The sequence below is a fragment of the Anopheles coluzzii genome, chromosome 3, assembly GCF_943734685.1.
Source record: "Anopheles coluzzii chromosome 3, AcolN3, whole genome shotgun sequence".
NCBI lineage: Eukaryota > Metazoa > Arthropoda > Insecta > Diptera > Culicidae > Anopheles > Anopheles coluzzii.
This window is the reverse complement of record NC_064671.1, coordinates 11,585,701-11,611,887: the sequence shown is the minus strand read 5'-3', so window position 1 is coordinate 11,611,887 and position 26,187 is coordinate 11,585,701. Positions and strand designations below refer to the sequence as shown.

Below are 26,187 nucleotides of genomic sequence, written 5' to 3'. Positions count from 1 at the left end.
ACGGACGATGGTGATGTAATATAGCGGGCGTGTGAAACAAATTCATGGCCCCGATAGTATTTTGCACCCTTAAGCCCTTCCCCATGTTGTCCTTCTTCTGCGATCGAAACAGGATCAACCTTTAGCCCCCCCGGGCGTTGCGGATTATGAGCCGACACGCGATCCCGGCGTGTCAAACCGACCTGCTTCTTTTCCCCCCATAAGAAGCGGGAGGAAGGCACACGAGAAGAAGAAAGGGAAAGTGTTTATTGGGAAAAAGAAACGCTCTTCCCGGTTCAGCACGTTCCACAGGGGTCCTAAGAAAGCGGGGCGGAGGAGACCCCCCCCAAACGGGGGTGTCGTGTGTGCGCCCTTAAACGACGGACCGCGCGTTGTTGTACTGCATTTGCGCGCGTAACCTTGGCAGCATGTCAAAACACCGGAAGACTCGGGGCAGGCATATTGTGCATTATGCTGTTTCTTGCTACTCCATGCGAGGAAACTTCTATTCCGAAAGTTCGCCCCGCCAATCAAAAATACAACACACCGGTCCGAAGGTAGACTTCCGATCGCCGGGTCTGCCGCGACGCCCGCCCCCCCCCCCCCCCCCCCTGAGGTCCGACAGTGTATCGCCAAGGTTTGTTTGGCTCGGTGACGACTTCTGGCTGATACTTTTTGATTGTTTGGTTGAATGTTTTGTGCTAGCCGAGATTTGGCGGCATAGGGCGTAGGGCGTAGGAAAGGGGGGGGGGGGGGGGGGTCTAAACAAAGCACTTCTATGAGGGGCTTGGCTTCTGTGTGTGCATATTGTGTTTTTTCCCCGCGTTGTCGTCGTCAAGCTGAGTTTTGATATTTGCCCACAGAACGGTACCCCAAAGTGACGACCTCTAAAAGGAGATTTGATCGGGTGTGCACCTCTCTCCCTCCCTCCCTCCCTTCAGCGCTATGCATTACTCTGGACGCATTCAGACGTGCACAGTGTATATCGATCGTTTGCAGTCAATGTCAATGGTAAACGATCAGCGCTAACCTTGGCTGGTGGAAGTGCGCGAAGTGCAATGTCAAAATCACGCGCCGCGGAAGCAGCATGCAATCACGACGGGCTGGGGGATCGGCACGAATCGGCACAAACTTCGTGTCAATCATGTCGATTTTTTCTAAACAAAACATAAAACTGTTATTCTAAAAATATAAATTCTGCAATAATATCACGTGACGGTGTCGCTTTTATGAGGCACCCTTGTTAGGTGTCAACTGTCCTTGGGAACTTTGTGCTAGAATGTTTTATAAAGCCGCAGTACATATTTGTCTTCGTTGCGTAATTCAGACGATTTGTGTTTTACGCCAATTTTGTCTTCAAATTTTACAGTTTATTCGGTCGCTCTTTGCGTGCTTGCGGGCAGCCACATACAAGAAAGTGGAGTAGGGCTAAGCTTATGCTACATTTTACTGTACCTAAAATATCAGTATTTTAAATCAAACACGTATCGATCGATCAGCCTGTTCATGGCGAGCAGCCACACCAGAAACGAGAACACGCTGACGAAGAAATTTCGTATCCCCAGCGCAAACTGCTCCTTGATGCGGGCCTGAGCCGCCTGTTTAGCTCGCTCCTTTCGATTGCTTTCCATTATGGTTTTTTGCGTGTCGCGAATCACACCGGTACAGTCACACTGTTCCCCCGTAGGAGGGCTTTGTGGATGGTGCGACACATTGAGGCTTAGCTCGGCCCAAAGCAGCCGGGCCAGCGCGGGCGGTGGGATGAACCGATCGTACACGTCCGTGCGCACCAGAAACAGCAGCCCGATCAGCACTTTGTCCCTTACCTTTTGGCAGCCGTAAAACACAACGTAGCTGTCACCGTCGGTAGCGAGAACGCGAGCCCCACCGAACCGCCGATAGTGCCGGTACAGGTTCTTGTAGCTGTGCAGCTGCTGGTACAGCTCGGTGGCGGGATTTTCGCTGTACAGCGTAAACTGGTACAGCTCGGTAAAGTTAAGACAGTTGTAGTGGATCAGGACGAGCCCGCGCAGATTCTCGCTGTGCAGCCGGAGACAGCCGGCGAAGGGCGAAACACCCGGCGGTACGTGAAACATGGACAGGTAGCTCGGGTGCGGGTCGGTGTGCGCGTAAACGTACCACGTCTTGAGGTGGAAGAAGTTTCGATTAACGTCCCGTATCGGGGAGGGCAGCTGCAGCGATGGACAGTCGCCATGCTCGAGCTGATAGGAGCGGGCCGGTTTGATGGTGCTGCCGATCGAGAGAAGAAGCGTAACGATCGTCGCCTCGGTTGCTTTCATTTCAACTGGGGAATGGATGGGGAATAGATTCAATCAGTCACATCTCACAAGGAGGTTAGCAAAGTAAAAGCAGTGCTGTATACGTTACCGAAAACTGTTGGAACATGGTCTTTAACTTGGTCATGTTTTCCGTTCGCTTTTGGAAAATGTTTGGGGATCAAAAATTCTTGGAACTGGTGGAACAGGCGTTAATTAAGCTGCGTGTGGCTTCAACAGACACTTCGTCACACTAAAGGACGGACGGCCGATAAACTTACATTGCAAGCGGAAATACCATTCCAGTGAAAAGGGCGTGGGATTGTGTTTGTGTTTACACTTTCATTAAAATCTCATTATGTGTAGGAAATTTCGACAATTTTCGACACCCGTCAAAGGGCGTGCCGGTGTGGGTTGTATCGAATTTCGCAACCAGCCTTAATGGCCGAACGAAATGCTTTCCTTCGAAGGGAGCATAACGATGCCCGGTTCAGTTGATTCGTTGTTGCTGGAGAATCAAGAAGCTCCTCATCCGTTTGTGAGTGGAAGAAGATCTCTGTGTCAGGTGAGAGATGGGAGCGCGTGTAGCAATGACGGTTATTCTACGCATAAATATGCCATGTTGTACAGGTTGCGGCGATTTTAGTGCTTTTCGTTTGATGTCGTTCTTCTGTTTCCAGTGCTTTCTGGTTTGGCCCAGGTGGTACAGTACGTACCACCCAGCAACAGTGTTATGTGTGTACTGTAACCCTTCCGATGCACAGGCACGAGGATCAAATAAATCGTAGCCATAAGGACTGGCAGTACCCACCCGACCGGCTACAGACAATTTGTCTGTTCTGCCAAAATGCCCCTTTGATGACACGCGATTTTATCGATGCACACAGCCTATGCGGCATCATAAATAGCACCGCTAGAGACCGGGTGGCCTCTGGGGATGGTTACGCGACGATCGTAAATTGTTCGATCGAGCATGACAGTGTGTTTCGGCGCGCCAAGCACGTCGATTGTGAATTATTGTGCTGGCGGAAAAAAAAGAGTTATGTCTGTCTGATGGGAGCAAACCATGCTGCGCAATGAATATCCAAAGGGTAATAATGATTAGGTGAAGTGGGCTGAATAGTGAGATCGATCAGTAGTGTGTTGGAATAGAGCACGTGTTTTAGTGCTATGGTTGAGGGTTCTTTTTTTACATTTCGCAGAGTCTGAACAAATAAAATGATAAATTGATCTCGATGTTGCTTTCGCTACAGTCCCGTAAGACATAATAACAAGTATATTGTACCAAGATTCATGTAATCTAGGTAAGCTTGGTAGCTTAATATTGGATCTCAAGGAGCAAGATATTACAGGGTTTCGAATCATATAAGAGAATAGTTGAATCACTTAGGGGAATGTTTGCAAATCGGTAGCGGAATGTTGCATGCAAGCTGTGGAAGTTTGCAATCATATAGGGGAGTGTTGCAATCGATTAGGGGAATTTTGCAAGCGTACTTTGGAGCTGTCATCAGACTGTGGGTGCCGCTGTAAATACCTCAACATATTTTCGACAATCTTACTAACGTAGCATGTTTAATTATGGCTCTGCAGTAGGATTTATTTAGTTTATCATGTGTACAGCTGAATCCCACACGAAAACAACTCCAAATGATGTTTAAAAAAAAGCATCATCGGTATCAATTCGAAGCTTTTTACCACGGCACCACAGTCTGATGACAGCTCCACAGTACACTTGCAAAATTTCCCTAATCGATTGCAAACTTCCACAGCTTGCATGCAACATTCCCCTGCCGATTTGCAACATTCCCCTAAGTGATTCAACTATACCCTTATATGATTCAAAATTCTGTATGTCATTAATTAAAGATTTTGCTCTGATGCTGTTTTATGCGGCAGAATTAGCTACACTCGATTAAAAGAACTATTCTTATTTTTTGTTTTTGAATTATAAGCGAATATGATCTTGGAATGTGTTAGTAGACACCTTTCGTAGATACATTTTCAGTCACTCTTTGTGTCGACTAGAGTCTCACTTTTCTCGAATTGAACATACTAACTCTAGTCCATATAGATACGCAATTCTAAGGGATGCAATCAAATCATTCTCTGCGCCGAATAGTAACTTACTCTTTTGGGATTCTATGGGTCCAGTGTGAATGAAATTCCAGTCATAAAAATAGAATAAAAAGCCGTGCCTTTGGTGGGTCTTGGGACGTGTCCCGATAGGAGTAGGATGGGAGAACCTATATTATCCATCAGCGGAAGTTCACATTCCTTTTCATTGTAGAGTGAGAGCATCTTTACTTTATTGCAAATAAGAAAGCGAGCCTTCCGGGTATCTCGGCGGGCTCAATGTAGCTCCTCAAATTCATTGAAGCTCCCGAAGCTCAATGTAGCTCCATACACTCTACATAGCTCCGTTACTCAATCATTGTGCTCAATGAGAGTCGTTAAAAACTTTTTTTTGCATTAGCTGCATGTAGCTAATAAGTTTCGTAAATAAAACTACTTACGAGTCTGACCTTTACCACGTAGCTAAAACAAACATTCTAGGGCAAACTCTTTTTTTCGCAAATTGTCAACAATAATATTGCATTTTCTTTCGTATTCGATATTCTAGTAAAATGTAGCTAATAATTTATAATCAAATCTCATGCAATTTCTTTGTCCATCGTGACACGGTCGCATGGCACGGTAGCTTATTCAAAACCCGTCCAAAAGTAGCATAATAAATCATAAATTGGTTTGGAAGATTGTGTTCTGCGTGCTGCTGCTGCAATTAATTTATTATAACAACTGCTGATGATTCACGCTGCTTCGAATTCTAAAACAACGATTTTTACTACCGCAATTTGTTATTGCGGGCCATTTTTTGTAGTATTATTATAGAGGCTGCTGTAAGAAACAAAGAAACAAGGAGACACCAAAGAGACAAGGCACGATGTGCCCTGAAAATAACATTCAACAACACGCTTGTCATGCATTACTGCAGTAGAGGCTTCGGAACTGAGCACGAAATGTTGTTAGAAAAATTAAACCTCCCCACGCACAAACAAAAGGGTACACATTCTCATATATAGAACTATGGAAAAAATGCAGTCAGAAGGGAAAAGAAAAAGCTGCATACGCTTTTTTGTTCGAAACGCTCGCAATGGAAAACCCAGAACCGTTTCGCAGGACTGTGTTTGGGGGGTTGCTTTAACGCTCAACGCGCTCCTGTGCGCGACTCCTTTCCCTGCTGCCGCCCCACCGTTGGTGTGCTCTCTGGCTCGTGGCAAAGATTGATCAATAACATCACCATATAAACTAAACTGTTCCTGTTCGTTCGTACCGATATGCCGTTTCGATCACACCGAGGCGTTGGACGGAACGGAACGGAAGAGCGGATACAGTACCGTGGCAGAAAGTGCTATACTATTTTTTAACTGCGTTTATTACCGACCGATTTGGAAAATGATGTTGCAATTTGCATGATGCGCTATCATCATGCGTAAAAATAATGAAATATACACAAACGAACGGAAAGGTCGCTTTTGTGCGGCGGTTAGATAGGGCGTGGGCATGATGACTTCGGGCTGTATAATTCTAGTCTAAGTGGAAGTGAACTACGAGGAACTGGAGCTGGAAAAAGAATATGAAACAAAATTGGAGTGCATAAGACTAGAACAGTCGTCCTTTACGTTATTTGTATATTTACGCTTTACGCTTGTGGATGTCTAACCCAAGCAGCATTCTGATTGTTTTAATCATTGTTGATGGGCAGATGTTATTAAGGGACGGGATTGTCCGTACTCGCTAGTGTAATTTCGATTTTCACTTTTCACGCATCTGGCGGCGACTGACCGAAGCATTTTGCCAAAGAATTTGGAGTCGCTTCAGAAGATATGTTATTTTTCCATGTTTTGTACTTAAACTGGGCTTGAAAGGCTTTGTAATCGATAGATAGATACGGGTTTGCACACATTTCAGTCATTTTTGCGTCAAAAGTCGATAAAACCCCCATTTAATTTTGCGATCCGGCACGTCCATTCCCTCGATGACCAAAAAAAAGCTTCGGTAAGCCGCCGCCATATGTGCTAGTGAAAATCTAAATTACACTAGCGAGGGCGGACAATGTTGTTGTGCGAAATAAAAAGAAGACTGACATACGCTTTTGAGATATGGCAACTGTTCAAATCTGACGAAACCTTCGAATAGCTTCCACCAGTCGCCTCCAGATACGCTTAGTGAAAATCGAAATTACACTAGCGAGTAATGTACCCGTGTCTTTAAAAAAATGTAATCTACAGTCAGAATGAATCAATATTAATCATAACAAATAATTAATTTAGTGTTTTAACATTTTGTGAAATACCACTCATCCCATAACTACACAAAAATCAGTTACATTTTAGCTGAAAAACGTTTAATTTGAGATATGCGGGACTTTGAGATCTGTGATCTGCATCAATAGGGTATCTCGGGAACAACCTGTATATACAGGCGTCCCCCGAGTTACGACCCCATCGAGTTACGACGATTCGCAGATACGACGATTTTGATTTTGACAGTTAAAAATTGTCATTGACAAGAAATGGATGTATTTTTTTGAATTTCTGGGCTAATAACCGTTATACACACATTTCTAAAGATTACACAACTACTCTATCTTGAATATCTATATTGTGTACGTCTTTTAAAATATAATTATTACATTATCGAACATTATTTTAAATAAAATACACGATATCATAGATTCCAACTCTTCAACTTCAGTTATAAACTTTATATTCATAGATATTCGACATACGACTTTTTCGACTTACGCTTTGCTTTGGGACATTTTTTCGGTCCCAAACACAGCCGTATCTCGGGGGACACCTGTACTATTAATTTGTTTATCGAAATGACCACCACTAGTTGGTTGCGTGGATGACAAAAGTACATTCAAAATGTAGCTTGTGAATTTTATTTGGCTAGTAGCGCTCCTCGAAGTAAATGGCTATGGAGAGGGCTGTCCTCCACTTTTACCGTCTGACTCTTTGGGAGAAGGAAAATGGCGGCGAAAGAGAGAGATAGAGAGAGTGAGAGCAATAAAAACTATTTGTAAATGAGCCAAACACGCCACTTGTGGAAAGTTGTCAAGGAAAGAATTTGGGGAAAAAAAACCTCAAAAAGCGAAACTAGGTTAGTAACACAGATTCTTGATAAACTTGCCTGTTTCGACACACCCAACCGATCTTTGTTCTGTTCCTTCCAGCTGACAGTCCCTCTAATAGTGCCCTCCTACCCCGTTTTACTTAAATGACACACTATTTATCATCTTACTTCATGTGCTTGTTTGTTTTTATCTATTTTTTGCACCAACAATCCCTTCCCAGGTGGGTTTGATGGTACATCGAACGTGTTGGCCGGCAAGCTGTTTAACATTCCAGTGAAGGGTACTCACGCACACGCCTACATTACCTCGTTCACCGGAATCGACGAGCTGAAGACGCGCGTACTGCAGCACAAGGAGGATGGTAAGGCTCTATTTGCGCTTCTGGTTGTGTTGCGTCAGGATACTTCTTGCGCTCATGTCTTTCTTTCATGTCCTTGTTTTAGGAACGACCCGCGATTTGCTGGAGCTTGCGATGGAACATCGAGCCGCAATCGCGAGCGTCCTGGACGTTTCGACGGACGAGAGCAGCGAGGGCGAGCTGGCCGCGATGGTGTCGTTTGCGATCGCGTTCCCGGACGGGTTCATGGCCCTAGTCGACACGTACGATGTCAAGAGGTATTCCGCTTCTAGGCTCTACTCTCTCGGATGTTGTTTTCGTTTCTGCGTTTTTTTTGGGTGTTACTTACCTCATTTCGTTGTTTCCTTCGGTTGTACTGTTACTCTTTCTACACCTTTTCTTTCTTTCTACTTCACGTGTATCTTGTTTTTCTATTTTTTCTTAAATCGATTTTGTTCTATTCGTTGTGTTTTCGTACATTTGTTTCGTTGTTACGTTCGATGTGTCGTTTGCGTCCTGAACTCTGGTTTGTGTAGGTTTAGTTTTCTTGTCCCGTATCCCACCACTTCGTTTCTCTGTCACTTGTGTGTGGCTCATTCCCCAAATTGACCGTGTAATTGGTGTCTGTAGGTAATGGAGGTAGAATTGATCATTCTGAACTGTTTGACGGTGGTTTCAATGGAAGTTGTTTGGAAGCGATTGTTGTAGGAAAATCCAAGACCAATATGTATAGATTTGTTCCTCTGTGAATTATTGCGCAGCTATAGTTATTAGCAAGACCTGAGGGTACTCTGGGCATAGAGAGTGTTAACGTGACTGTGCGTGTCGTTTTCCTCTGTGTTTATTGTCTGCCCGTCCTTAAACGCTCCAGCCTTAAGCTGTAAGCAACAACAAAAAAAAGTACATCTTCATCCAGTTCGCTCTGCCACTACTACTAGCTCATGCTTATAACAAAACCCCCTTTCCCCCATTATTCTTCCTCAATGTTGTTTCTATATATATATACAATCTCTCGTGCCCCCCCCTACATCACCGATCGCGATTTCACGGGGTGTACCATCTTCATCAAACCAGCGATAAAGCTCTCGGTGAACCGACGGAGGAACTGTCCGATCCGCCCGATAGCGTTGTGTGCGATTCGCTCTGTGCCGGTCGGCTGCTCGATCAGGACGCGGATGCAGGTTCGCTGCTTCCGGTGGGGTGTACCGCGCTGCCCGAAATACCGGAAGAGGAGTGCAACGGATGCTGCGCGGAGGAGCACGGCGAAACACTCTGCACGCTGCATGACGATGTGGATGGGGAACCATCATCGGCAGGCGATGAGCAGGAGCAACAGGCTGAGGAGGAAGCAACTGAGCCAGCCGCGGCGGAAGAATCCTGTCCACCACCATCGATCACGGTGGAAGATGAAGACGAGGTGCCGGTGGGAGAGGGCGAACCAGGCAAAGGTGGAAGCGATGAAAATGGCAATGAAGACATTGAAGATCAAAATGTACGTAACGCAACGGAGCAGGAGCAGGAGGAGCAGGGCGAAGATGATGAGTCACATGAGAATCAGGTCGATGTACCAGAGGAGGAGATTGAGGAGCAGAAGGAAGAGGATGATGGCGGTGGCGATGGTGGTGGTGGTGGTGGTGGTGAGGATGAGATTATCCGTTGTGCAAACTGTGAAGCGTTGAACACCATGATCCATCATCTCAAGTCCGTTGGAAAGTCCTTCAGGTAATGAATGGCACACACACGCAGAATGGCAATGTGATTCCCAGTGCTAAGTTCCACTACACCACACAGCAACACACATACATAAATACACCCCCCAGAGAATGCTAATGCGCGCCCTTTCGCCCATAATTTCATCGTCCAGTACCAACCACACTACACCACCATTAGTCCATTCTATTACATCGAATTTGTTCTCACGCAGGACTCAGTATTTTAACGATCAGATTAACGTGTTTGTGTGTGTTAATTTGCCCTTGATTTTGGTGTGAATGTGTGCGTGTGTGTGAGAGACTCATTTTTGGACTGTCGAGACATTAACGATCCAACTCCCAAGTAACTAAACGATCGCACTTGATCGAGCAGTTTGATTTTTGCATCCACCTGTCATTACAGTTATGAACTTCGCAGTCGCGCTCGAGAACCTTCAATTTACCTTAGTTGCAATGTACGTGCACAACACACACACACTCATATCGATTTTTTGCATGCATAAACGTTCTTACTCGGTCATAACAGTTTAAATAAGGATTCAATTTTAGGGCGGAAGGTGCTCCCGTGTTTGAAGCTTGTCTTTTTGTCCTGTATTGAATGTTTTTTCTTTGTTTTTTTTTACTTGTTTTTGTGTTTAGTTGCTTTATTTTGCGTTAATGTTAGTGTTTTGGCGGGTTTTACTTAACACATTAACACAAAAGTTTTGTGCAGCACACACTTTGCATGCAGCAGGGTGAGGCAATTTCTTGATATAATCAGCTGGCAACACATAAATTAAATTTGTATAACATAAGCCAACGTAATAATGTCATTTTGTGTCATCGTGTGTTAGTTTCGTGTTTTCTTTTCGTTCCTTTTCTGCTCAAAATTCGTTTCCCAAGAGGAGGACCTACCTTTCGAAGGACTTTCCAACGAGACATCAGTCAGAGAAATTAGTGCAACTGTGAACATAGTTTAGTGTTTTAGCAAATTTGTGGTTGAATTGGACACAAGTGTACGAAAAAAAAGAGGTTATAAGTGATAATTTCGAAAAACAAAACTAAAACCACAACCAAAACTTCCATTGAATCCGCTCTGTCAAACAAAGCAGACGTTTAGTAGTGTTTGCTACTTCGTGAAGAAACAAACAAACAAAAAACGCTCCTCCTCACCCCTATATTTGGCCACACCCATACTCTATCTCTTTCACGGTATTAAACTCTAAATCAAACATTCCACCCTGATTGATATAGTTCCATCGATCTCTTCTCTTCTTCGGTTTTCCGTTTTTTTTCTAACATATTGTTTTCCATTTTTACTCTTACTTTTCACTATTTTGTTCTTTATTTCAAATACTTCAAAATCAAAAATATTGTACATATACTTCCCCACAGTCCGAGAGAGCACTCTGCATGGCTTTGTGTCTGAATAATGGTTGTTGTATGTTGTATGTTGTTGTTTTAGTGCTGGCAACGGCACCATTGAAAAATTTACATATGTTGGTGATCAGTGTATTTATATCTGTGCTTAAATGCCATCCTTTGTAATGTCAATCTATATCTATGCTTTTATACTACTTTCTTTTCTGTTTTGTTTTGGCTTCTCTTCTCTTTTTACATTTTCACGTGGGAAAATGGGTATCCCAATATGTTTTTAAATGAGTTCTCAAGCATTTCTAAGCTTTTACCAGATAGGTTTGAGTATTTTGAAGAAGTTGTCTTTAAAGTTCTAAGAATTAGTATTTTTTAATATTTTGTTTCAAAATTCAATGGTATAATTTTCACATTATTATCTTTTCTATTCTATTCTCCAATTTTCTCTTTGTTCATCTAATAGTGTTTTTTGTTGTGTTTATTTATTTAATCTTTCTTTCTTCTCTCATTTGCATTCTATTTCTGTTTCATCGCTTATTCTTTGCTGTTTTTGCTGCTATATTTTCTCTTTCATATTACCGCCAACTTCCATAACACCTGCTCCCCTCCTACCCACCATCACAACCATACCATCCTTACTTAGCCGAACGTGCTGGCTTGAGCGTTCCCTTGCCGAGTTTAGTAGAGTAGCGGCACATCATATAGAACTGCTCAGCTATTACGACTTGACCCGCCACCATCACTTCCTGTCGAGGTTAGCATTAAAGAGCGGCTTAGTGAGTAGTAGTAGTAGTAGTAGTAATAGTAGTAGTTCTATAGATGAAAAGCAAAACAAAATTTGCTATAAAATTCACGTCCAATGTATCGTTCGTGGTTGGTTGTGGTTGTCCCCCCTTGCATGATGTGTGTAATTGGTAGAAGCTTTTTAGATTGTGGTTTTGTTTTGAAAAATATCAATCATTCTAATCCCATATTTGTATTAGTCGTTCAGTGTTGAGTGCAAAACTAATTGTCGTACCTCATTGTGATCAATGTTCAACATATTGCGCCATTCCTGCATCATTCCAGTAACTGGTATTTCGTTGTCATCTCACTACAAACGCTAGGCTAGGCAGCTGGGCCTTTTTCTTATAAGAAACATTTTCTCTACATTTTTCCTTCCTATGATAAGCTGCTATCGCTAGGGTTTTTTTGGAGTAATTGATCTCATGTCTAATACAAGATCTTTTTCATCTCACTTTCGCGGCGCCACCTTTCTGCCTTATGTGTGGTGTGCTGCTGGTGGGTTATTTCTTTTTATTTCTTTTTTGTTCCTGCTCTGTCGAACAAACAAACAAACAACCACACGTGCGTGCCACAGGAGCGGCTTGCTGAACTTCTGTGCCGTAGCGCTGGGGCTGAACGATCAGGGCTACCGTGCGATCGGCATTCGCATCGATTCCGGCGATCTGGCGTACCTGAGCTGCCTGGCGCGCGAAACATTCGAGCGCATCGCCGAACGGTTCAAGCTGCCGTGGTTCAGCAAGCTGACGATCGTGGCATCGAACGACATCAACGAGGACACGATACTGAGCCTGAACGAGCAGGGCCACAAGATCGATTGCTTCGGCATCGGAACGCATCTGGGTAAGAGATCTTTCTCATGCTGGCGGCTCTTTATGAACCTTGTTTACTAATTACACTGCGCTCGCTCTTTCAGTAACCTGTCAGCGGCAGCCGGCCCTCGGTTGCGTGTACAAGATGGTGGAGATTAACAACCAGCCCCGGATCAAGCTGAGCCAGGACGTGGGCAAGGTGACGATGCCGGGCAGCAAGAACGTGTTCCGGCTGTACGGAGCCGATGGGCACGCGCTGATCGATCTGCTGCAGCGGGTGGACGAAAACCCGCCCGAGGTCGGCCAGAAGGTGCTGTGCCGCCATCCGTTCCAGGAGTCGAAGCGGGCGTACGTCATTCCGACCCAGGTCGAACCACTGTACCGGGTGTACTGGGCCGAGGGACGGGTGGCCCAGGTGCTGCCGTCGCTCGAGGAGGTCCGGGAGCGGGTGCAGGCTTCGCTGCGCACGCTGCGCCAGGATCACAAGCGGACGCTGAATCCGACCCCTTACAAGGTACGTGGTGTGAGGGTTGTGCTGAATGGAGAGATCGATCCTACAAACACACGCACACACACTAACACGCATTTCTACTACTGGTGACAGGTGGCGGTAAGCGATAATCTGTACAACTTCATCCACGAGCTGTGGCTGCAGAATGCACCGATCGGCGAACTCTCATGATAAGTCGGTGGACACGCGAGACGATGGAAATTGGCACTCTGGTTCACACACACCACCACCACCACAACACACCTTGTAAAGGTGTGGTGCGCGTGTGTTTGTTGGCAGTTTGTGTTCTTCGATTTCAGCAAACAACATTGATGCAGTGTTGTGCGGTTTATGGTTTTTTTTAAGTTATGTGTTTCGTTTTTCTTTAGTTGTTTTGTTTTTAAAATTCATCCCAAAACCAGTGGAAACTCCTTTCCGTGGGGTGCTGTTCCTGAAACAACTTTCACGTTTAAAAGCATCCGGCCCGTGGGAATGGCAGGGGAAAAAAGAACAGCTATTCTCAAAACTAATCCCCTTTTACCAAGGGTGCTGTTAGGATCATCGCACAGATTGTTTGTGTGTGTTAGTGAGTGTATTTTGTGTGCAAAGTAGTAGTGCAACGTTTGTCAGTAGATGAAGACAGTTTTTACCGGTAAAACCACATTTCAATACATAAAACACATACATAAACGACGGAATTTATTGTTTGCGCCCCAGAGCCGTGCAATTGTATGGTGGTGTAGTAGGCAATAGCGAGCTGAAAGTCTAGCAGATGCGATATAAAATGTTGGTTGGTCTTTCTCCCCACTTGCCCGAGCTCTCAAGCTGGATGACTGTGGCGTTCGTGGGTTACAAATTGTTATGATGCGCGCTAGATTAGTTAATGTAGTAGCTACACTCTTTCCAAGCCATAGGGGTTTGCATGAAAGCTTATTTTTAATAGAATAAAAACACGGCACCACAAACAAACAAACACGTACCAGATTGTATCACAAACACACCTCTACGGGAACCTGCAATACGTTGTTAAAGCATATACATATATATATTTGAATATATTCATATTTTGACAGTCATTCCTTTTTCTCCAACACGATTCCATTCCCGACACTGGAGCAGACTGGAGGATCAATTGTTGGATTAATAGTTTCTATAGACAGAGAACAGGTGTGACTAGTGAGAAAAGAGAGAACAAAAACACATAGCTCTCCAACATATTCACCCATAACAACAACTAAGCGCACCAAAAAGGCATTTCTAACCCATAAAGCTGCTTAAAAGTCCACAAAAGCACATGTAAACCATTGAGCAGCGTACGTTACAATTTTGTACCTTCTTCCAATAAGCAAAAGCCCCAACAGGAATCCCAACAGGACAGGAAAAATGGAAGTAAAACGATTTAAATTTGCCCCGCACCCAGTGCGGCGCGATCGATATTATCCCTTTTAGCGACCCAAAGGGGGGAAAGGGAAGCGTCTTGTGATATTGATGGATTTGTTGTGTAGAGTGTGAAAGTTCGTGTGAGAGCGTTTAAACGATAAAATAGTAGAACTAACGTTACCAAGTAAATGTAAAATGGCAAGCAATTTGTTGCAAATTCAGAAAAGATTTCGAGAACAAGGATAAGAGGATGAACCGCTGTTTGTTATTTGTGTAGATCCATATACGGTGCGAAAATGAGTTTAGGAGATTGAAAAACAATTTAAAAATGAATAAACACAGTACAGAACAAGCTATATAATGTATATGAGTAGATGTGGTGTGTTCTATCTAGGGCGCAAAGGTGTGCAGAACTCTTTGCTACAGCAAACGATCACCGTGCCTTAAAATTGAGTTACACGATACACACATTTTGGTAGGATGTTTTGGCCACACAGACACACGATACACCTAAGTGATTGCACAATTTGAAGAGAGTTATCATATATACACACACACACACCTAAAACTACCTTTGAGTGCCCTGAGTAAATACATTGCCAGAAATGTCATAGTCCGCCCCACTGCAACACACTTTAGTTTAGAAGAGGGAACACAACAAAAAGGCAAACACACAGCAATAATGAATTACTCTTTTAAAAATAAGCTTTCATGGTATGGATTTCAATTACTCTGGTGTGAGCAAAGCAATACTTGGTACAGTGTATGAAGCCGGTCAAAGGCATTCCACTGTTTGCAAATGCAAAAAAATAGTCTAAAATATGCTAAACTTTGCAACTTTACACTCCTACATTGCACTGCTGCTGCACGATGAGATGATGCATTCCTTCGATTGGACAGTGGGGGCGAGCAACAGCAAACCAACCCCATGGAACATGTTCTCGTTCCGCAAACACATAATTAACACACACACTTTCTCTTGTACGAGCAACTTTGTACAAGAAAACTTTTGAACGTTTCACTATCCTGGGGTTAAATGGGGCTGAAGAGAGTTGTTTTTAACGCGACACTTATTTACTGTTGGAACACGTTTAGTGGTGTAGCTGTAAGCTACGAAATAAACACACACACAAAACACAAACACACTGTAATAGTATGCAAACTGTTAAATTGTACGAATTAAACACGCGCGGCTGGTAGCTTGTGACGAGGGATGATGGAATAAAATGTGCGTTGCTGCGGGGAAGAGTGTACCAGCAGGAGGGAGGAGGCGATCGGTATGGCTTAATAATGTGTATGTGTGTGTTTTAGAAAGTTTTCTTTACTATGGAAAGAATTTATCTGGGTGCTTCATGGCTGTATAATTGGTTTCAGGAAGTAGTGAGTGGATCAGGACCTGGTTCGGAAGTATGTCATCGTACGTATGAAATGTAAGATTATGTACATCGGTCAATACACCAGTCAGGGAACTAAGAACTCTTGGATTCTTTTGGTAAAAAAATCTAAAGGAAAAGCTAATCAGATTCCGCTTATATTATCAAATCTATGATTTCAAATGTAGGTACTTTGATACTGTTGGATTCGTATTGAGGTTCACGCCCTGCTTCAACTGCACTTGCTCCTCGCTGCTCTCGGCGTCCACGGCGAGTTGTTGTTTCGTCCATGGCGTCCGCTAGCGTTTTCCAGACACCCTTCACGTGGCGTGATTTGCTCATCTCCATCGTCTCGAACGAATCATCGCGCTCGTCGTCGTCGTCCGGTGCCTGCTCCGCGTAGATGTGGCGCACCTGCTGGATGGTGATGTGCCTCTTGTCGTACAGCAAATTTGGACAGCGTCCGCGGCTGCCCCGGCATGCTCTTGCCCTTCACCTTGTCGTTCACCGTCTCGTCGCCATCATAGACGGCCGATCCTGAACGACTCCAAACGATTCCAGGCGATTCCGACGGACCTACCTTCTGGAGTCGGATCGAAGTCGACTCCCATGGAAGATGATTGGATGCAAGATCCTGAAGCTGAGTGGTGCTGAACATGTTACCAGCTTGTCGTTCTCAACCATAAAACCCTACCAACGAACGTGGAGAACATGTGACAAATGGTAATGAATTTATCTTTATTTCATTTTCATAAAATAGTTCTCCTTACGTAGTGTAACACGTATTCAAACGATGAAGGCAATTCTTTGCAATATAGGAAAAAAAAACACACACACGCTATGACGTAAGAAACAAATCAACATTTACCTACATTTAAAGCTTTCCGGTTTAGGGAATTTAAGCAAAGAAATAGAAAAACAAAACCTAGCAGGAAAATCTAACTTTCCTAGTGATTGTACTTTTACGTTTGGTCGCTTCCATCTTTCGAGCTTTACTGCCTTGTCCAGATTCGGCGGTAGACGAAACAAGTACGCTCTTTATGGCACTGCCACTACTACCGCTACTACTGCTCTGATTAAGCTTCGCCCGTCTGCGCAAACCACTGCCAGCGGACGTTGCATCCTTTTTGTGATGTTTAAGGTGTAGCTGTAAGCATAAAGAGTGCGATTAGTCAACGATCAGGGACAGCAAACTACCAAAACGCACCTTTAGGTGATGGCTCCGTTTAAATGCTTTCTCGCAGTAGGAACACTTGTGCGTTTGTTCCTTCTCCTCCTCCTGCTGGGCTGCTTTCTGTGCCCTTTTCGTACTGGCGGACGACGACACCAGCTCGGTCGGCACGGTACTACTACTGCTACTACTACTACTACTACTGCTGGCATGGTACTGCTGGTGGCGGCTCAGATTCAACGCACTCTTGAACGCACGGTCACACTTTTCACACTCATACCGGGAGTGCTCTTGCTGCATGTGCACGCGCATCGTTTGCTTCGGTGTTAGCCGCTTGCGGCAAAGCGCACAGAACGCGTTGGACTTGCGTGAAGTCTTCGGTTTTGGCGAAGGTGGTGCTGGTGGTGCTGGTGATGGTGCAGGAGTCTGTGCCTCTTTCAGCACCGGTTTCTGCACCACTTTCTGTACCTTTCGCTTTTTCTGCTGCTTCTCCAGTATGAGCGAACTGACTTCCGGTTTGAGCGAGGTCTTTCGTTTCGATTTGCGCACCAGAAGCTCTCCCTTGGCGGGAGATGCAGGCGCCGAAGATGGTTCTTTCTTTATGGGCGGTGGCTTTACTTCCACCTGCTGCTCGACTGTCGGTGGTTTGATAGGTTCCACCGGGACCATGGTCGCCGGTGGCGGTGTCGCCGGAATAACCGTAATCGTGGTCGAGGCAGGGATTTTTAGTGGTACAATTTTAATGGGAGATGAGGATCGGGCCACCGTCACGCCACCACTGTCGCGGGTAGGCACGGTCGGTGAGGGAGTAGTAGCTGTAAGGGTGATCGGTGCTGAAGGGGGGATCAATTTCGGCGGTAGCAAAGGACCGGCGATGGGTTTGTTCTTGCGAACGCGAATTTTGATCGCCGGTTTGCCCTGTTCGGTGATAACGGTGCGATTGGTTCGGGGCAGATGTCGCCGTACGATGTGCTGTTGCAGTTCGCCGTTCGTTTCGAAGCACTCCGGGCAAGCACTGCACTGGAAGCGCTTGGTGCCGCGGACGTTCAGGATTGCAGGAATCATCTGGGGAGGGATGGAGGGAACATTAATTTTAATGAATAAAAAAATATGTAAAATCTGGACAAAACGAAGTTTGTTCTTACCCTTTTGTTTTCAATCATATCTCCAGCAACGTTCGTCGTCACCAGCTTGATCGTGACCGTGTTTTCCTGCCGATCCTCGATCCTTGTTCCCTCAAACTTGTTCGTACTGCTGCTATCCTCGTCCTCGTACGGAAGATACAGATCGGGATCTACCCCTACCTCCATTTGCGTGACGCTGGCCTCATCGATCCTATACTCATTCACATTAACACCCGCAATCGGTCCAACCGGTGCCACAAAACCGGATTGATTTCCGGATTTAACGCCACCCGTCGGATTGATCGGTGGTTGAAACATAACCGCCGGCGGCACAACATTATTATTGTTCAGCGGCGTTGATGCTGCCGAAGGAGGCATCGCAGCAAAGCTGTTCATCACACCCTGCCCGATGTACGATTTGAGCAGCTGCGTCAGATCACTATCATTCAGCAGGTTGCGGTTGGAGAGGATCTCCCGGAAGCTCGAATTCTTCAACCGCTGTATCAGCACCTCGAACGACGCACGGCGATCGTTCTCCGCCCACCGGAGCGCCTTCAGGATCAGCTTCAGCAGCTCTTGGTCTTTAATCAGCAGCCCCAGCTTCAGATCGCTGTACGAGATGATGCCCTTCTCGGGCGGGCTGACGCTGGCCGGTGGTGTAGCGGTCGATACGGTCGGGGAAGGATTGCTTCGTGCGTCTTTGGCGGCCGATGCGTTGTGTCCCTTTTTCGAATCGGCACCACCGTCGGGATCGAGTCGAAACAGGGGCAACATTACGTTGACGTTTTTGGCCGCCTCGGCCGGGCTGTTGAGACCGCGGAGACGACCGAGCCAGGCGCGGAACGCTTCCTCGGTGCGGCTGGCCATCAGCGCGAACTGGTCGATGCTTTCGAGCTTCAGATAGCACGATCCACAGATGCACTTCGGGAGCAGGTCATCGATTTGTATCTGCCGATGGAAGGAAGAAAGTAGGGGAAGTGGTTAGTATTTAGACCGTGGAGTAGAATCCTTTTCAACTTGGCGCTAGAGAAAGCCATCCGAGGCTCGAAGGAGCATACTTTGGGAATCATATTCTATAAATCAACCAAGTTCATGGCATAAGCTGATGATATACACATCATTGGTCTGGATGGAACAGGCAGCAATTCTATTGGTAATTGATTGTTTCTTTGATTTCACTACTAGTACCTGAATGTGAAGAATATTCCAAACTTGATTGCCAGCTACTAGCATGTGCAAATATCACATCCAAGATATTAAAGTCTGGAGAGTCTGATGTTTCCGGATTGTAGGGTGCTTCCTATTTTTTCCCTACTATCCCTATTAGAACATAAGTACATAAGAACATAGCAGTGAAGGGTAAGTACCAAATAAAATACTGTAATGCATAGGTAACTGATTGGTGCGCCCATTGTAGGAATGGGCAAAGACCAAACTGATGTTAGTACTACCAATGATCCTAATATCCTCACATATCCAGACCTACGTCAGGATGATAGTCTCACATACTATATTATAGCAGAGACGGATTTTCCAATAAGCGGGTTGAGCGGCCGCGGGGGGCCCGGCCAAAAGGGGGCCCCGAGCTAAACCTCGACATGTTAGTGCACTTTCAAATTAGAAATCATTCTGAAATTAGTACATTCTTACAAGTAAGTGTGTGGAGTGAGTTGATAACGTTTATAGCAATTGTTTCGATAGCTCTTATTTCGATGAGTTCTTTATTGCTACTAAATTCTTTTGTAGGTTTCAATCTTTAATCTCTAAAGTTCATTTCTCCACAGCCGAAGTTCATCTCTCCACAGTTCATTTTCGATCCTAGCAACTCTCCAAATTCCCGTTCAACAGTTTTCCCCAAGATTACGCGTAACAGCAATCAAAAGCTTTTGCGAAGTTTGGAGATAATTTCTGAAGGTCTAGACAAACTTTACATACTTTCACACTCTTCCATATTAGCAATAAAACCTCCCATGACAGTACATCATGAAGAAGCTCCTGGGACGTTTAATTTAAATTTCTGGAAAACTTCGTCAATGGTCTCGATTGTAAGGACGAAAAGTCTACAAATACGCAGGCACAGAGGATAATCATTGTCGGACACTTTGATTTTAGGGTAGACCTAACAAATTCAGGATTATATAATTGGTATTTGTAAAAAGATATTCTTAAAAAATGCGCTATAACTTTGAGGACTTTACAGGAAACAAGGGACCCCATTTCGATCGCCCGCTAAGAGCTCCGAGCTTGATCAATCCGCCTCTGTATTAAAGTATATCTAGAGAGACTTAAATAATACAAGAGTGATGACAATCTTATGGGACGAGAAGTAGATTCAATGTGCACTCTCTTTGGACAGTCACATTGCACATTCTAATTGGATTCCAATTTCAGCCGCTGTCAATAGATGAGCAAATGAATACATTGATTTTAATAATATAATGAATCTTCTGTTTTAATGGCAAGTAAGGCCGTAAATTTTCACTACTTCTTTACTCCGGATAGTTCTAAAAGAGCAAGGAACTATAAAATTATGAAAAAAACACAATAACACATACATTACTATGATACTTCTTTTGGAACCTTGCACCAACGGAATTTGATTGATTAAGACCATAGAGAGCTTGGCCTACGTATCTGATCACGCAAACTAGTCGATGAATTAATAATAACTAATATCAATTTATTGTAGCAATATATTGGCCAATCTTGGCAAGATACGTGGTCAGTTCGGATTTTAGAGGACCGTATAAATTTCATACTTTTTATCAAAGAGTGCCCTCAACGATGGGTGAAGAAACACTTCCGATGAGTGGTCTAGGGACTTTCATATTTATTAAAAATATTTATTTAACCAAAAGTTTCAAATTCTCTATTATTGAACACCCGAAGAAACAAACATCATACGAAAAAAGACGCAAAAACTCATTAAAACGTAAAAGTTTTCACCTTGAAAAGATCAAAAAGCTGCATTACATATGAATTTAAGTTAAAAAAAATCAGTACTTAATATTTAACTTTTCGTCAAACTAATTAATTCAATAATATACCGGAAGAAACGAAAAAATCGACTAATGCAGAAGTAATCAATGGTCAGAAACAATATTACTTTAATATCACAATACCGAGACTGTATGCTCCAGAATATTGAAAAATCAAAAATTAATAAATTAAAAATAATTTCAAAACGCAAATCTGCTACCAGTAATGTTAATATTCATGTTTCCCTGACCACAACATGTCCACCTTTACAAACATTCATCAACAAAGCACCTGTTGGACAGCATCGCGCAAATACCGTGCTGGTACCGTGCTTGCTCACCCCAGCGCGATAGGGGTTGAAGATGACGGGCATGTTCGAGGGGTTTGTTTGTTTGCTTTCCCGCTTGCACAGGTCTACCCGTACGTTTCACGCGCCTGTCCTCACACGCACACACAAAGAGAAAGAGAAAGAGAGAGAACCATTCGCCACGCAAAAATAGAGCACGCTCTCTCAGTCAGCAGCACCGTGCTGACCGTGTGCACGTCGGGTGCGTTGGAGCAAGTTGGTCGCTAGGTTACGACGCACAGCACAGGATGGAGCGAGAGCGTAGAGCGCCCGCGCTGCGTTCGTTCGCACCTTACTTGCATAATCACGCACTAATCACTGTCTCTTTCCCGCAGCCGGAGACGGTCGCGCTGCCTCAAGCGCGCGTACACGTGGTGATATCGCGCCGTGTGGTGCTGCGACAGCGCGTAAACGAGCGCGTAAGCCCGTTCGCCCTTCGCTGCAAATTCCGCGCTAGCACCGATTTCCCTTCCACTGACCTGGCGCCTTTCTCCAGTTGTGTGAGTAAATTGCAACTTTCTCTTCTGTTCGTAAACACGTTTTGGACACATACACACACACTCACACACATGCACGGTTACAGTGAGCGCAAAATGGCGCGAAGACCTTCCTTCGATGCGGTGCAAACTGTTGCCTTTTCTTTTCACTCATTGGGCCCCATTGCAAGTGCAGGGGATTTAGTGTAAGAGAGGATGCACTTTTGCGTACACACACACACACACACGGACGAGAGTTCTCTTTGTGCGATGCAGCGCCGCAATCGTGAGGCGTAAGTTTTAGGTTCGCCTCGGTTACACTGCGAATGTCATTGTCTCTCGCTCACTCTTGCGGGGCATGTTTACGATTGGGGATTTCACCGTCTTCTGGTGGCATTGGGGGTATGTGTGTGTGTGTATGTGTGTGTGTAGGGACAGTGAGTATTGTGAGATGTTTTTAAAAATAAAATCAATACACCATGCATCATGCGAGTGACGTTGTTGCTGGCGTGTGTGTGTTTGTGTACTATTTTTCTTCTAATACTACTACTACTACTACTACTACTACTTCTAGCGCTGCTGCTAAGGCCAGCGTTTTTTGTCTCACTTCTAATCCAACTGCTTGCACAGACGATTATTTTCTTTATTCACTCTCGCACTCTGACGAAACTGCACCGAGTGTACGATTAATTTGTTATCCTCGAACTGTTTTGATAATTCTCTTTTTGCCTGCAATCGGGCTTACCTTTCGAATGCACTTTTCACTTCAGATGCTGCATCCAAACACTGTCGAGAAATATGTGTTTAACTATTTTACGTTTGCTTTTGGTTTATATTTGCAACTCACACAAGTTTCCTGTTCCTACAAAATAGTACACCACCGTCTTGTTACTACACTCTGGTTACTAAACGCAATTTTAAACTGTTTAGCTGTATTCAAACTTCAATTTCTTCCACTAGTTCTGACGAGCAATGCAGAAGAAAACATTCCACTTGCGCGTTTGAGCCTGCCTACATCAGCCGCGCGATTTATGGTCTATGTGTGTGGCCGCGACGTTCAGTAGTTCTCGGTCGATCCGGCGGTCCAACACAGTAACCCAGAAAATGCGCGCTCTTTTTTTGCTTCATATACGTTAGAGCTAGAAGAGTAGGCGCGCGCGCACACACCAATGCACAGTGGACTAGTCCTCCTACCATCACCCCCCCTCCGCCACATCGCAGGGTGGTGGAAGGGCTAGAAGTACGGAATTTTACACAAACACATACACACGTGCACTTTATCTCTCGCTTCTGTGTTGTTAGGCGCACTGTGTCTCGCCCTCTCTCTCTCTCTCTCTCTCGCTTGCTCGCCCTTTAAGAAGTGGTGTGGAGGTATCTCGGGTCGGGATAGGACCAAGGCCACCACTATATGCCGCTCCGAGAGCACAACACCACACACTACTAAGGAGTGTGTGCGAGCGTGTGTGTGTTTGTGTGGCTGTGTGTTTGATAAAGTCAAAGGCCTGGTAGATAATTTTATACTTTGAAAACAGACGAAACTCTACACAAAGCTAAACTTAACGGTGGTCACGGCGAACGAGGGAGCCTCATGCAACTGTCAAAACTGCGCTCTTGGCGTAGTAACCATAGAAACGTGAACACGCTGGAGAGCACTACGCGCAGGGTTCGGCCGAGTCCTCTAAACCGTGCGGAGGTATTTGACAGATGAAATATCTCACAGATAGTCCATCACAGCAACCATTGAAGTCGTAAGCATTTAAGTCGAAGTGCAATTTGTGAATCAAAAATCTTCCACTTAAGAGGATACTCTCTCGTGAGTGATTATCAAAAGCGGAAGTTTGAATCTCCCTCAACCCATTAGCGTTGCATGTCAAATACAGTCAACTCTCTCTCTTATTTGAGAGAATAACAGAGGAGGGTATTCAAATAAGTGGGATTTTAAAATTAGAAAGGTTGAACAAATTAGAGAGGTGTATGCAAAGTTCATACAAACTAGAAATAGATAGCGCATTTAGTATGCAGCCTTAACTTTTGCTATCAGAAACTACGAACACGATTTCAGACTGGAACATACATCATTCAATAACCATGGCAACACAAATAAGAGGGATACAGATTTCAGAGGTTCAAATAACAGCCCCCTCTTTTCCGATTGGAGAGGTCTCAGATTAGAGAGAGAGAGTTCACAGTAGTAACGTATCATGCGCATAAGTTTGAATACTTCCTGGCTACTTGGATCAGACTAAATTTCTTCGCTGATTCGGTAAAACAACTGCTGCTGGGAATGATTGCGGACTCAGGCCTTGAAAGGAAGAGGAAATTGTGATTCCTGGACAAGTTCATGTCCGCGATTCGATCTATCTAATATGATATAAAAAGAAGCAGTTTCAGGACTGACATAGATTCAACATTAGTTCCTGGACTGATGTGGGATTAGGATATGTCCCAGGATCGGTATGGGGTCAGGATCAATCAATTAGCGTTCATCTATAGTTCCAGAACCTTTATGAGATCAGCATCAGTTTCAGGACCGGTATTGGGGTCAATATCTGTTTCAGAACCAGTATAGATTGGAAATCAGTTCCGAGACTAGAATGGGTTGTAGATCAGCCATATGACCCATATGACTCGCTCAGTTCCAGACCCATTATGGGTTTAAGCTCAGTTTCAGTACAGTATTAGGCCGGTATAGTATCAGGATTAGTAGCGTTTTGAGTACCGTTTAGATCTGTCGAGATCAGTTTTAGAACCGGAATAGGTTGGAAATCAAATCCAGTGCAGGAATGGATGCAGGATCAGTTCCAATACCGCTATGAGTTCAGAATCGGTCTTCCAATGTCGGTGTCTGTTGAACGGCTTCATGGATTGCAATTGCAACTGTGAATTCTTGGCTGTACCACTAGTGGGCTTGGTTTTCAGTGACTTATAGAATACCCAAAGCAGGACAGTTAGTTTTACGTATACGTTTTACGGAGACACGAGCCATTCGGGTCTTAAACCCATGACGGGCATGTTGTTAAATCGTGCTAGTTGATGACTGTTACACGAGACCTGGGAATTCAGTAATTTTTAATAATCTCCTCGAATTCTTGTTGTAGCCCTGTTACTGGGCCATAGTAGCTCTAGTTAAAATAAGTTTGCCGTTTTGTTCATAGGCAACGCTACTAGTGTTCAAAAGAACATTTCGTGTTTATATTATTTAAGCTTCAAATAACCATCTATAAGAAGACTGCGGGTTCATGTATTATCCTCTCTCCCGTCCCGAAAAGTTGTCCTGATGTCCGTTCAAGCAGTAAAGCTCGCGATTTACTTACATTCAGCTGCAGGTAGCGCTCCAGCTTCTGATCCACCCGATCGTTGCCAAAGATCGGGAAGGCGCACGTGAGATCGAGTATGTCCATGCCGCAGATGCGACACTTCCGCGCCACGTTCAGTGCCAGGTTCATGCTCAGCAGGCTGTTCGAATCCATTCGTACTTCTTTTGTTGTTGTTATTGTAAAATGCGCAAACAGTTGTAAAGCAGATCACAATCTGGTGCAAAAAACCACACACACCACTCCTTTCTACACACGCGCAGCGTTACAGCTTTTCTCCGGGTTGCAAGGCCCTTTTCGTTTGACCACTTTTACACGCACACACACTTTTTTTGACACTTTTCACTGTTGAGCAAACCCTTTTCGGACCTGCTCTACCCCTTTTGGCAGCTTAAGCCTGCTATGATTGTGAAATGCCCCCCAGTATGTGTGTGTGGTTGAGGCCAGGGTTTTCCCTTTCAGTCTGTTACGCGCGATTTTACGCACTGACACGCATAAAACGGGCTGTGCGTGCTACTCTCTCCCTTTAGCGCGATGAAGAATATTTCACAAGTGCAACCACACTCATACACACACACAACTCTTTGCCTGCGTGTGAGACGGTGTGTGTGTTTGTGCACGTTTTTGCCTATTTTTGTAGTGTTTGCCCCCCTCCCACCCTTCGAGAGGGAGGAAATTTAGTTCCCGATTGGCAGCAATTCGGGGCGATGAAAAAAGCTGCTTAATCTTCTAGTAACTTTTCCTGTTTTCACCGTCCAACACACAATGGCAACACACGTGAAACATGCGCGCACTGTTTACCAACAATCTTCTCGCTGGCACCGTTTGTTGTTTTGCTATGCAGTGTGAGCCCTTTGCCGTGACGGCACTGGTTGATTCACGCGGTAGAAAAATCTTTCCCGTGAGTTGCCGTCATCATCACCAACTACACAGACACACTGACACACACACACACTTCTCCTCACCCGGAGGGCAATATTGCGCGTATTTCTTCGTCACGGAGCTGCACGACGTCCGATCACGAAACGAGAGAGAGCACTACTGCGCCGCATGTGTGCTGTTTTGGGGGGGTTGACCGTCTGTGTGGTAAAGTCCGCTCAGCAACGCTCTGCTAGTGTGCGTGCACCTGGGTGCGATAGTGT

At 44.7% G+C, this 26,187-nt stretch overlaps 2 protein-coding genes across 12 annotated transcripts in view; one reads left to right on the top strand and one right to left on the bottom strand.

The window, feature by feature from the left end:
• The window catches only part of LOC120958297 (nicotinate phosphoribosyltransferase), a 25,430-nt gene extending 9,871 nt beyond the window's left edge, over positions 1-15,559 (top strand). For 5 of the 9 annotated variants that reach the window (XM_049610615.1, XM_049610613.1, XM_049610612.1 and 2 more), the window contains 7 exons: positions 7,616-7,756; positions 7,839-8,010; positions 8,807-9,454; positions 11,441-11,551; positions 12,158-12,423; positions 12,497-12,906; positions 12,997-15,559. In XM_049610615.1, coding sequence (XP_049466572.1) covers positions 7,616-7,756; positions 7,839-8,010; positions 8,807-9,454; positions 11,441-11,551; positions 12,158-12,423; positions 12,497-12,906; positions 12,997-13,074 — 1,826 coding nt within the window. In that variant the 3' untranslated portion in view covers positions 13,075-15,559. Of the gene's footprint in view, positions 1-7,615; positions 7,757-7,838; positions 8,011-8,806; positions 9,455-11,440; positions 11,574-12,157; positions 12,424-12,496; positions 12,907-12,996 lie in introns of those variants that run through there. The other 4 variants (XM_049610617.1, XM_040380989.2, XM_049610616.1 and 1 more) reach the window with 4 other exon arrangements.
• LOC120958296 (PR domain zinc finger protein 15) lies at positions 13,262-26,187 on the bottom strand. Of its 3 annotated transcripts, XM_040380988.2 has the most exons (5): positions 22,579-22,887; positions 22,477-22,517; positions 17,952-18,878; positions 16,843-17,871; positions 13,262-16,782 (listed from the first exon to the last, which is right to left on the bottom strand). In XM_040380988.2, exons 3-5 carry the CDS (start codon positions 18,795-18,797, stop codon positions 16,561-16,563), a joined length of 2,097 nt encoding a protein of 698 aa, XP_040236922.2. In that variant the 5' UTR covers positions 18,798-18,878; positions 22,477-22,517; positions 22,579-22,887; the 3' UTR covers positions 13,262-16,560. The 3 variants fall into 3 exon arrangements, with proteins under 3 accessions (XP_040236922.2, XP_049466575.1, XP_040236921.2); XM_049610618.1 differs by lacking the exons at positions 22,477-22,517; positions 22,579-22,887 and adding an exon at positions 25,046-26,187; XM_040380987.2 differs by having other exon boundaries at positions 22,477-22,887.

Coding starts and splice junctions, on each gene's coding strand:
- LOC120958296 (XM_049610618.1), bottom strand. CDS start 25,201: ATGGATTCGAACAGCCTGCTGAGCATGAACCTGGCACTGAACGTGGCG. Junction 18,879..25,045: donor AGCGCTACCTGCAGCTGAAT/GTAAGTAAATCG, acceptor TTCCATCGGCAG/ATACAAATCGATGACCTGCT. Junction 16,783..16,842: donor AACGGAGCCATCACCTAAAG/GTGCGTTTTGGT, acceptor TTATGCTTACAG/CTACACCTTAAACATCACAA.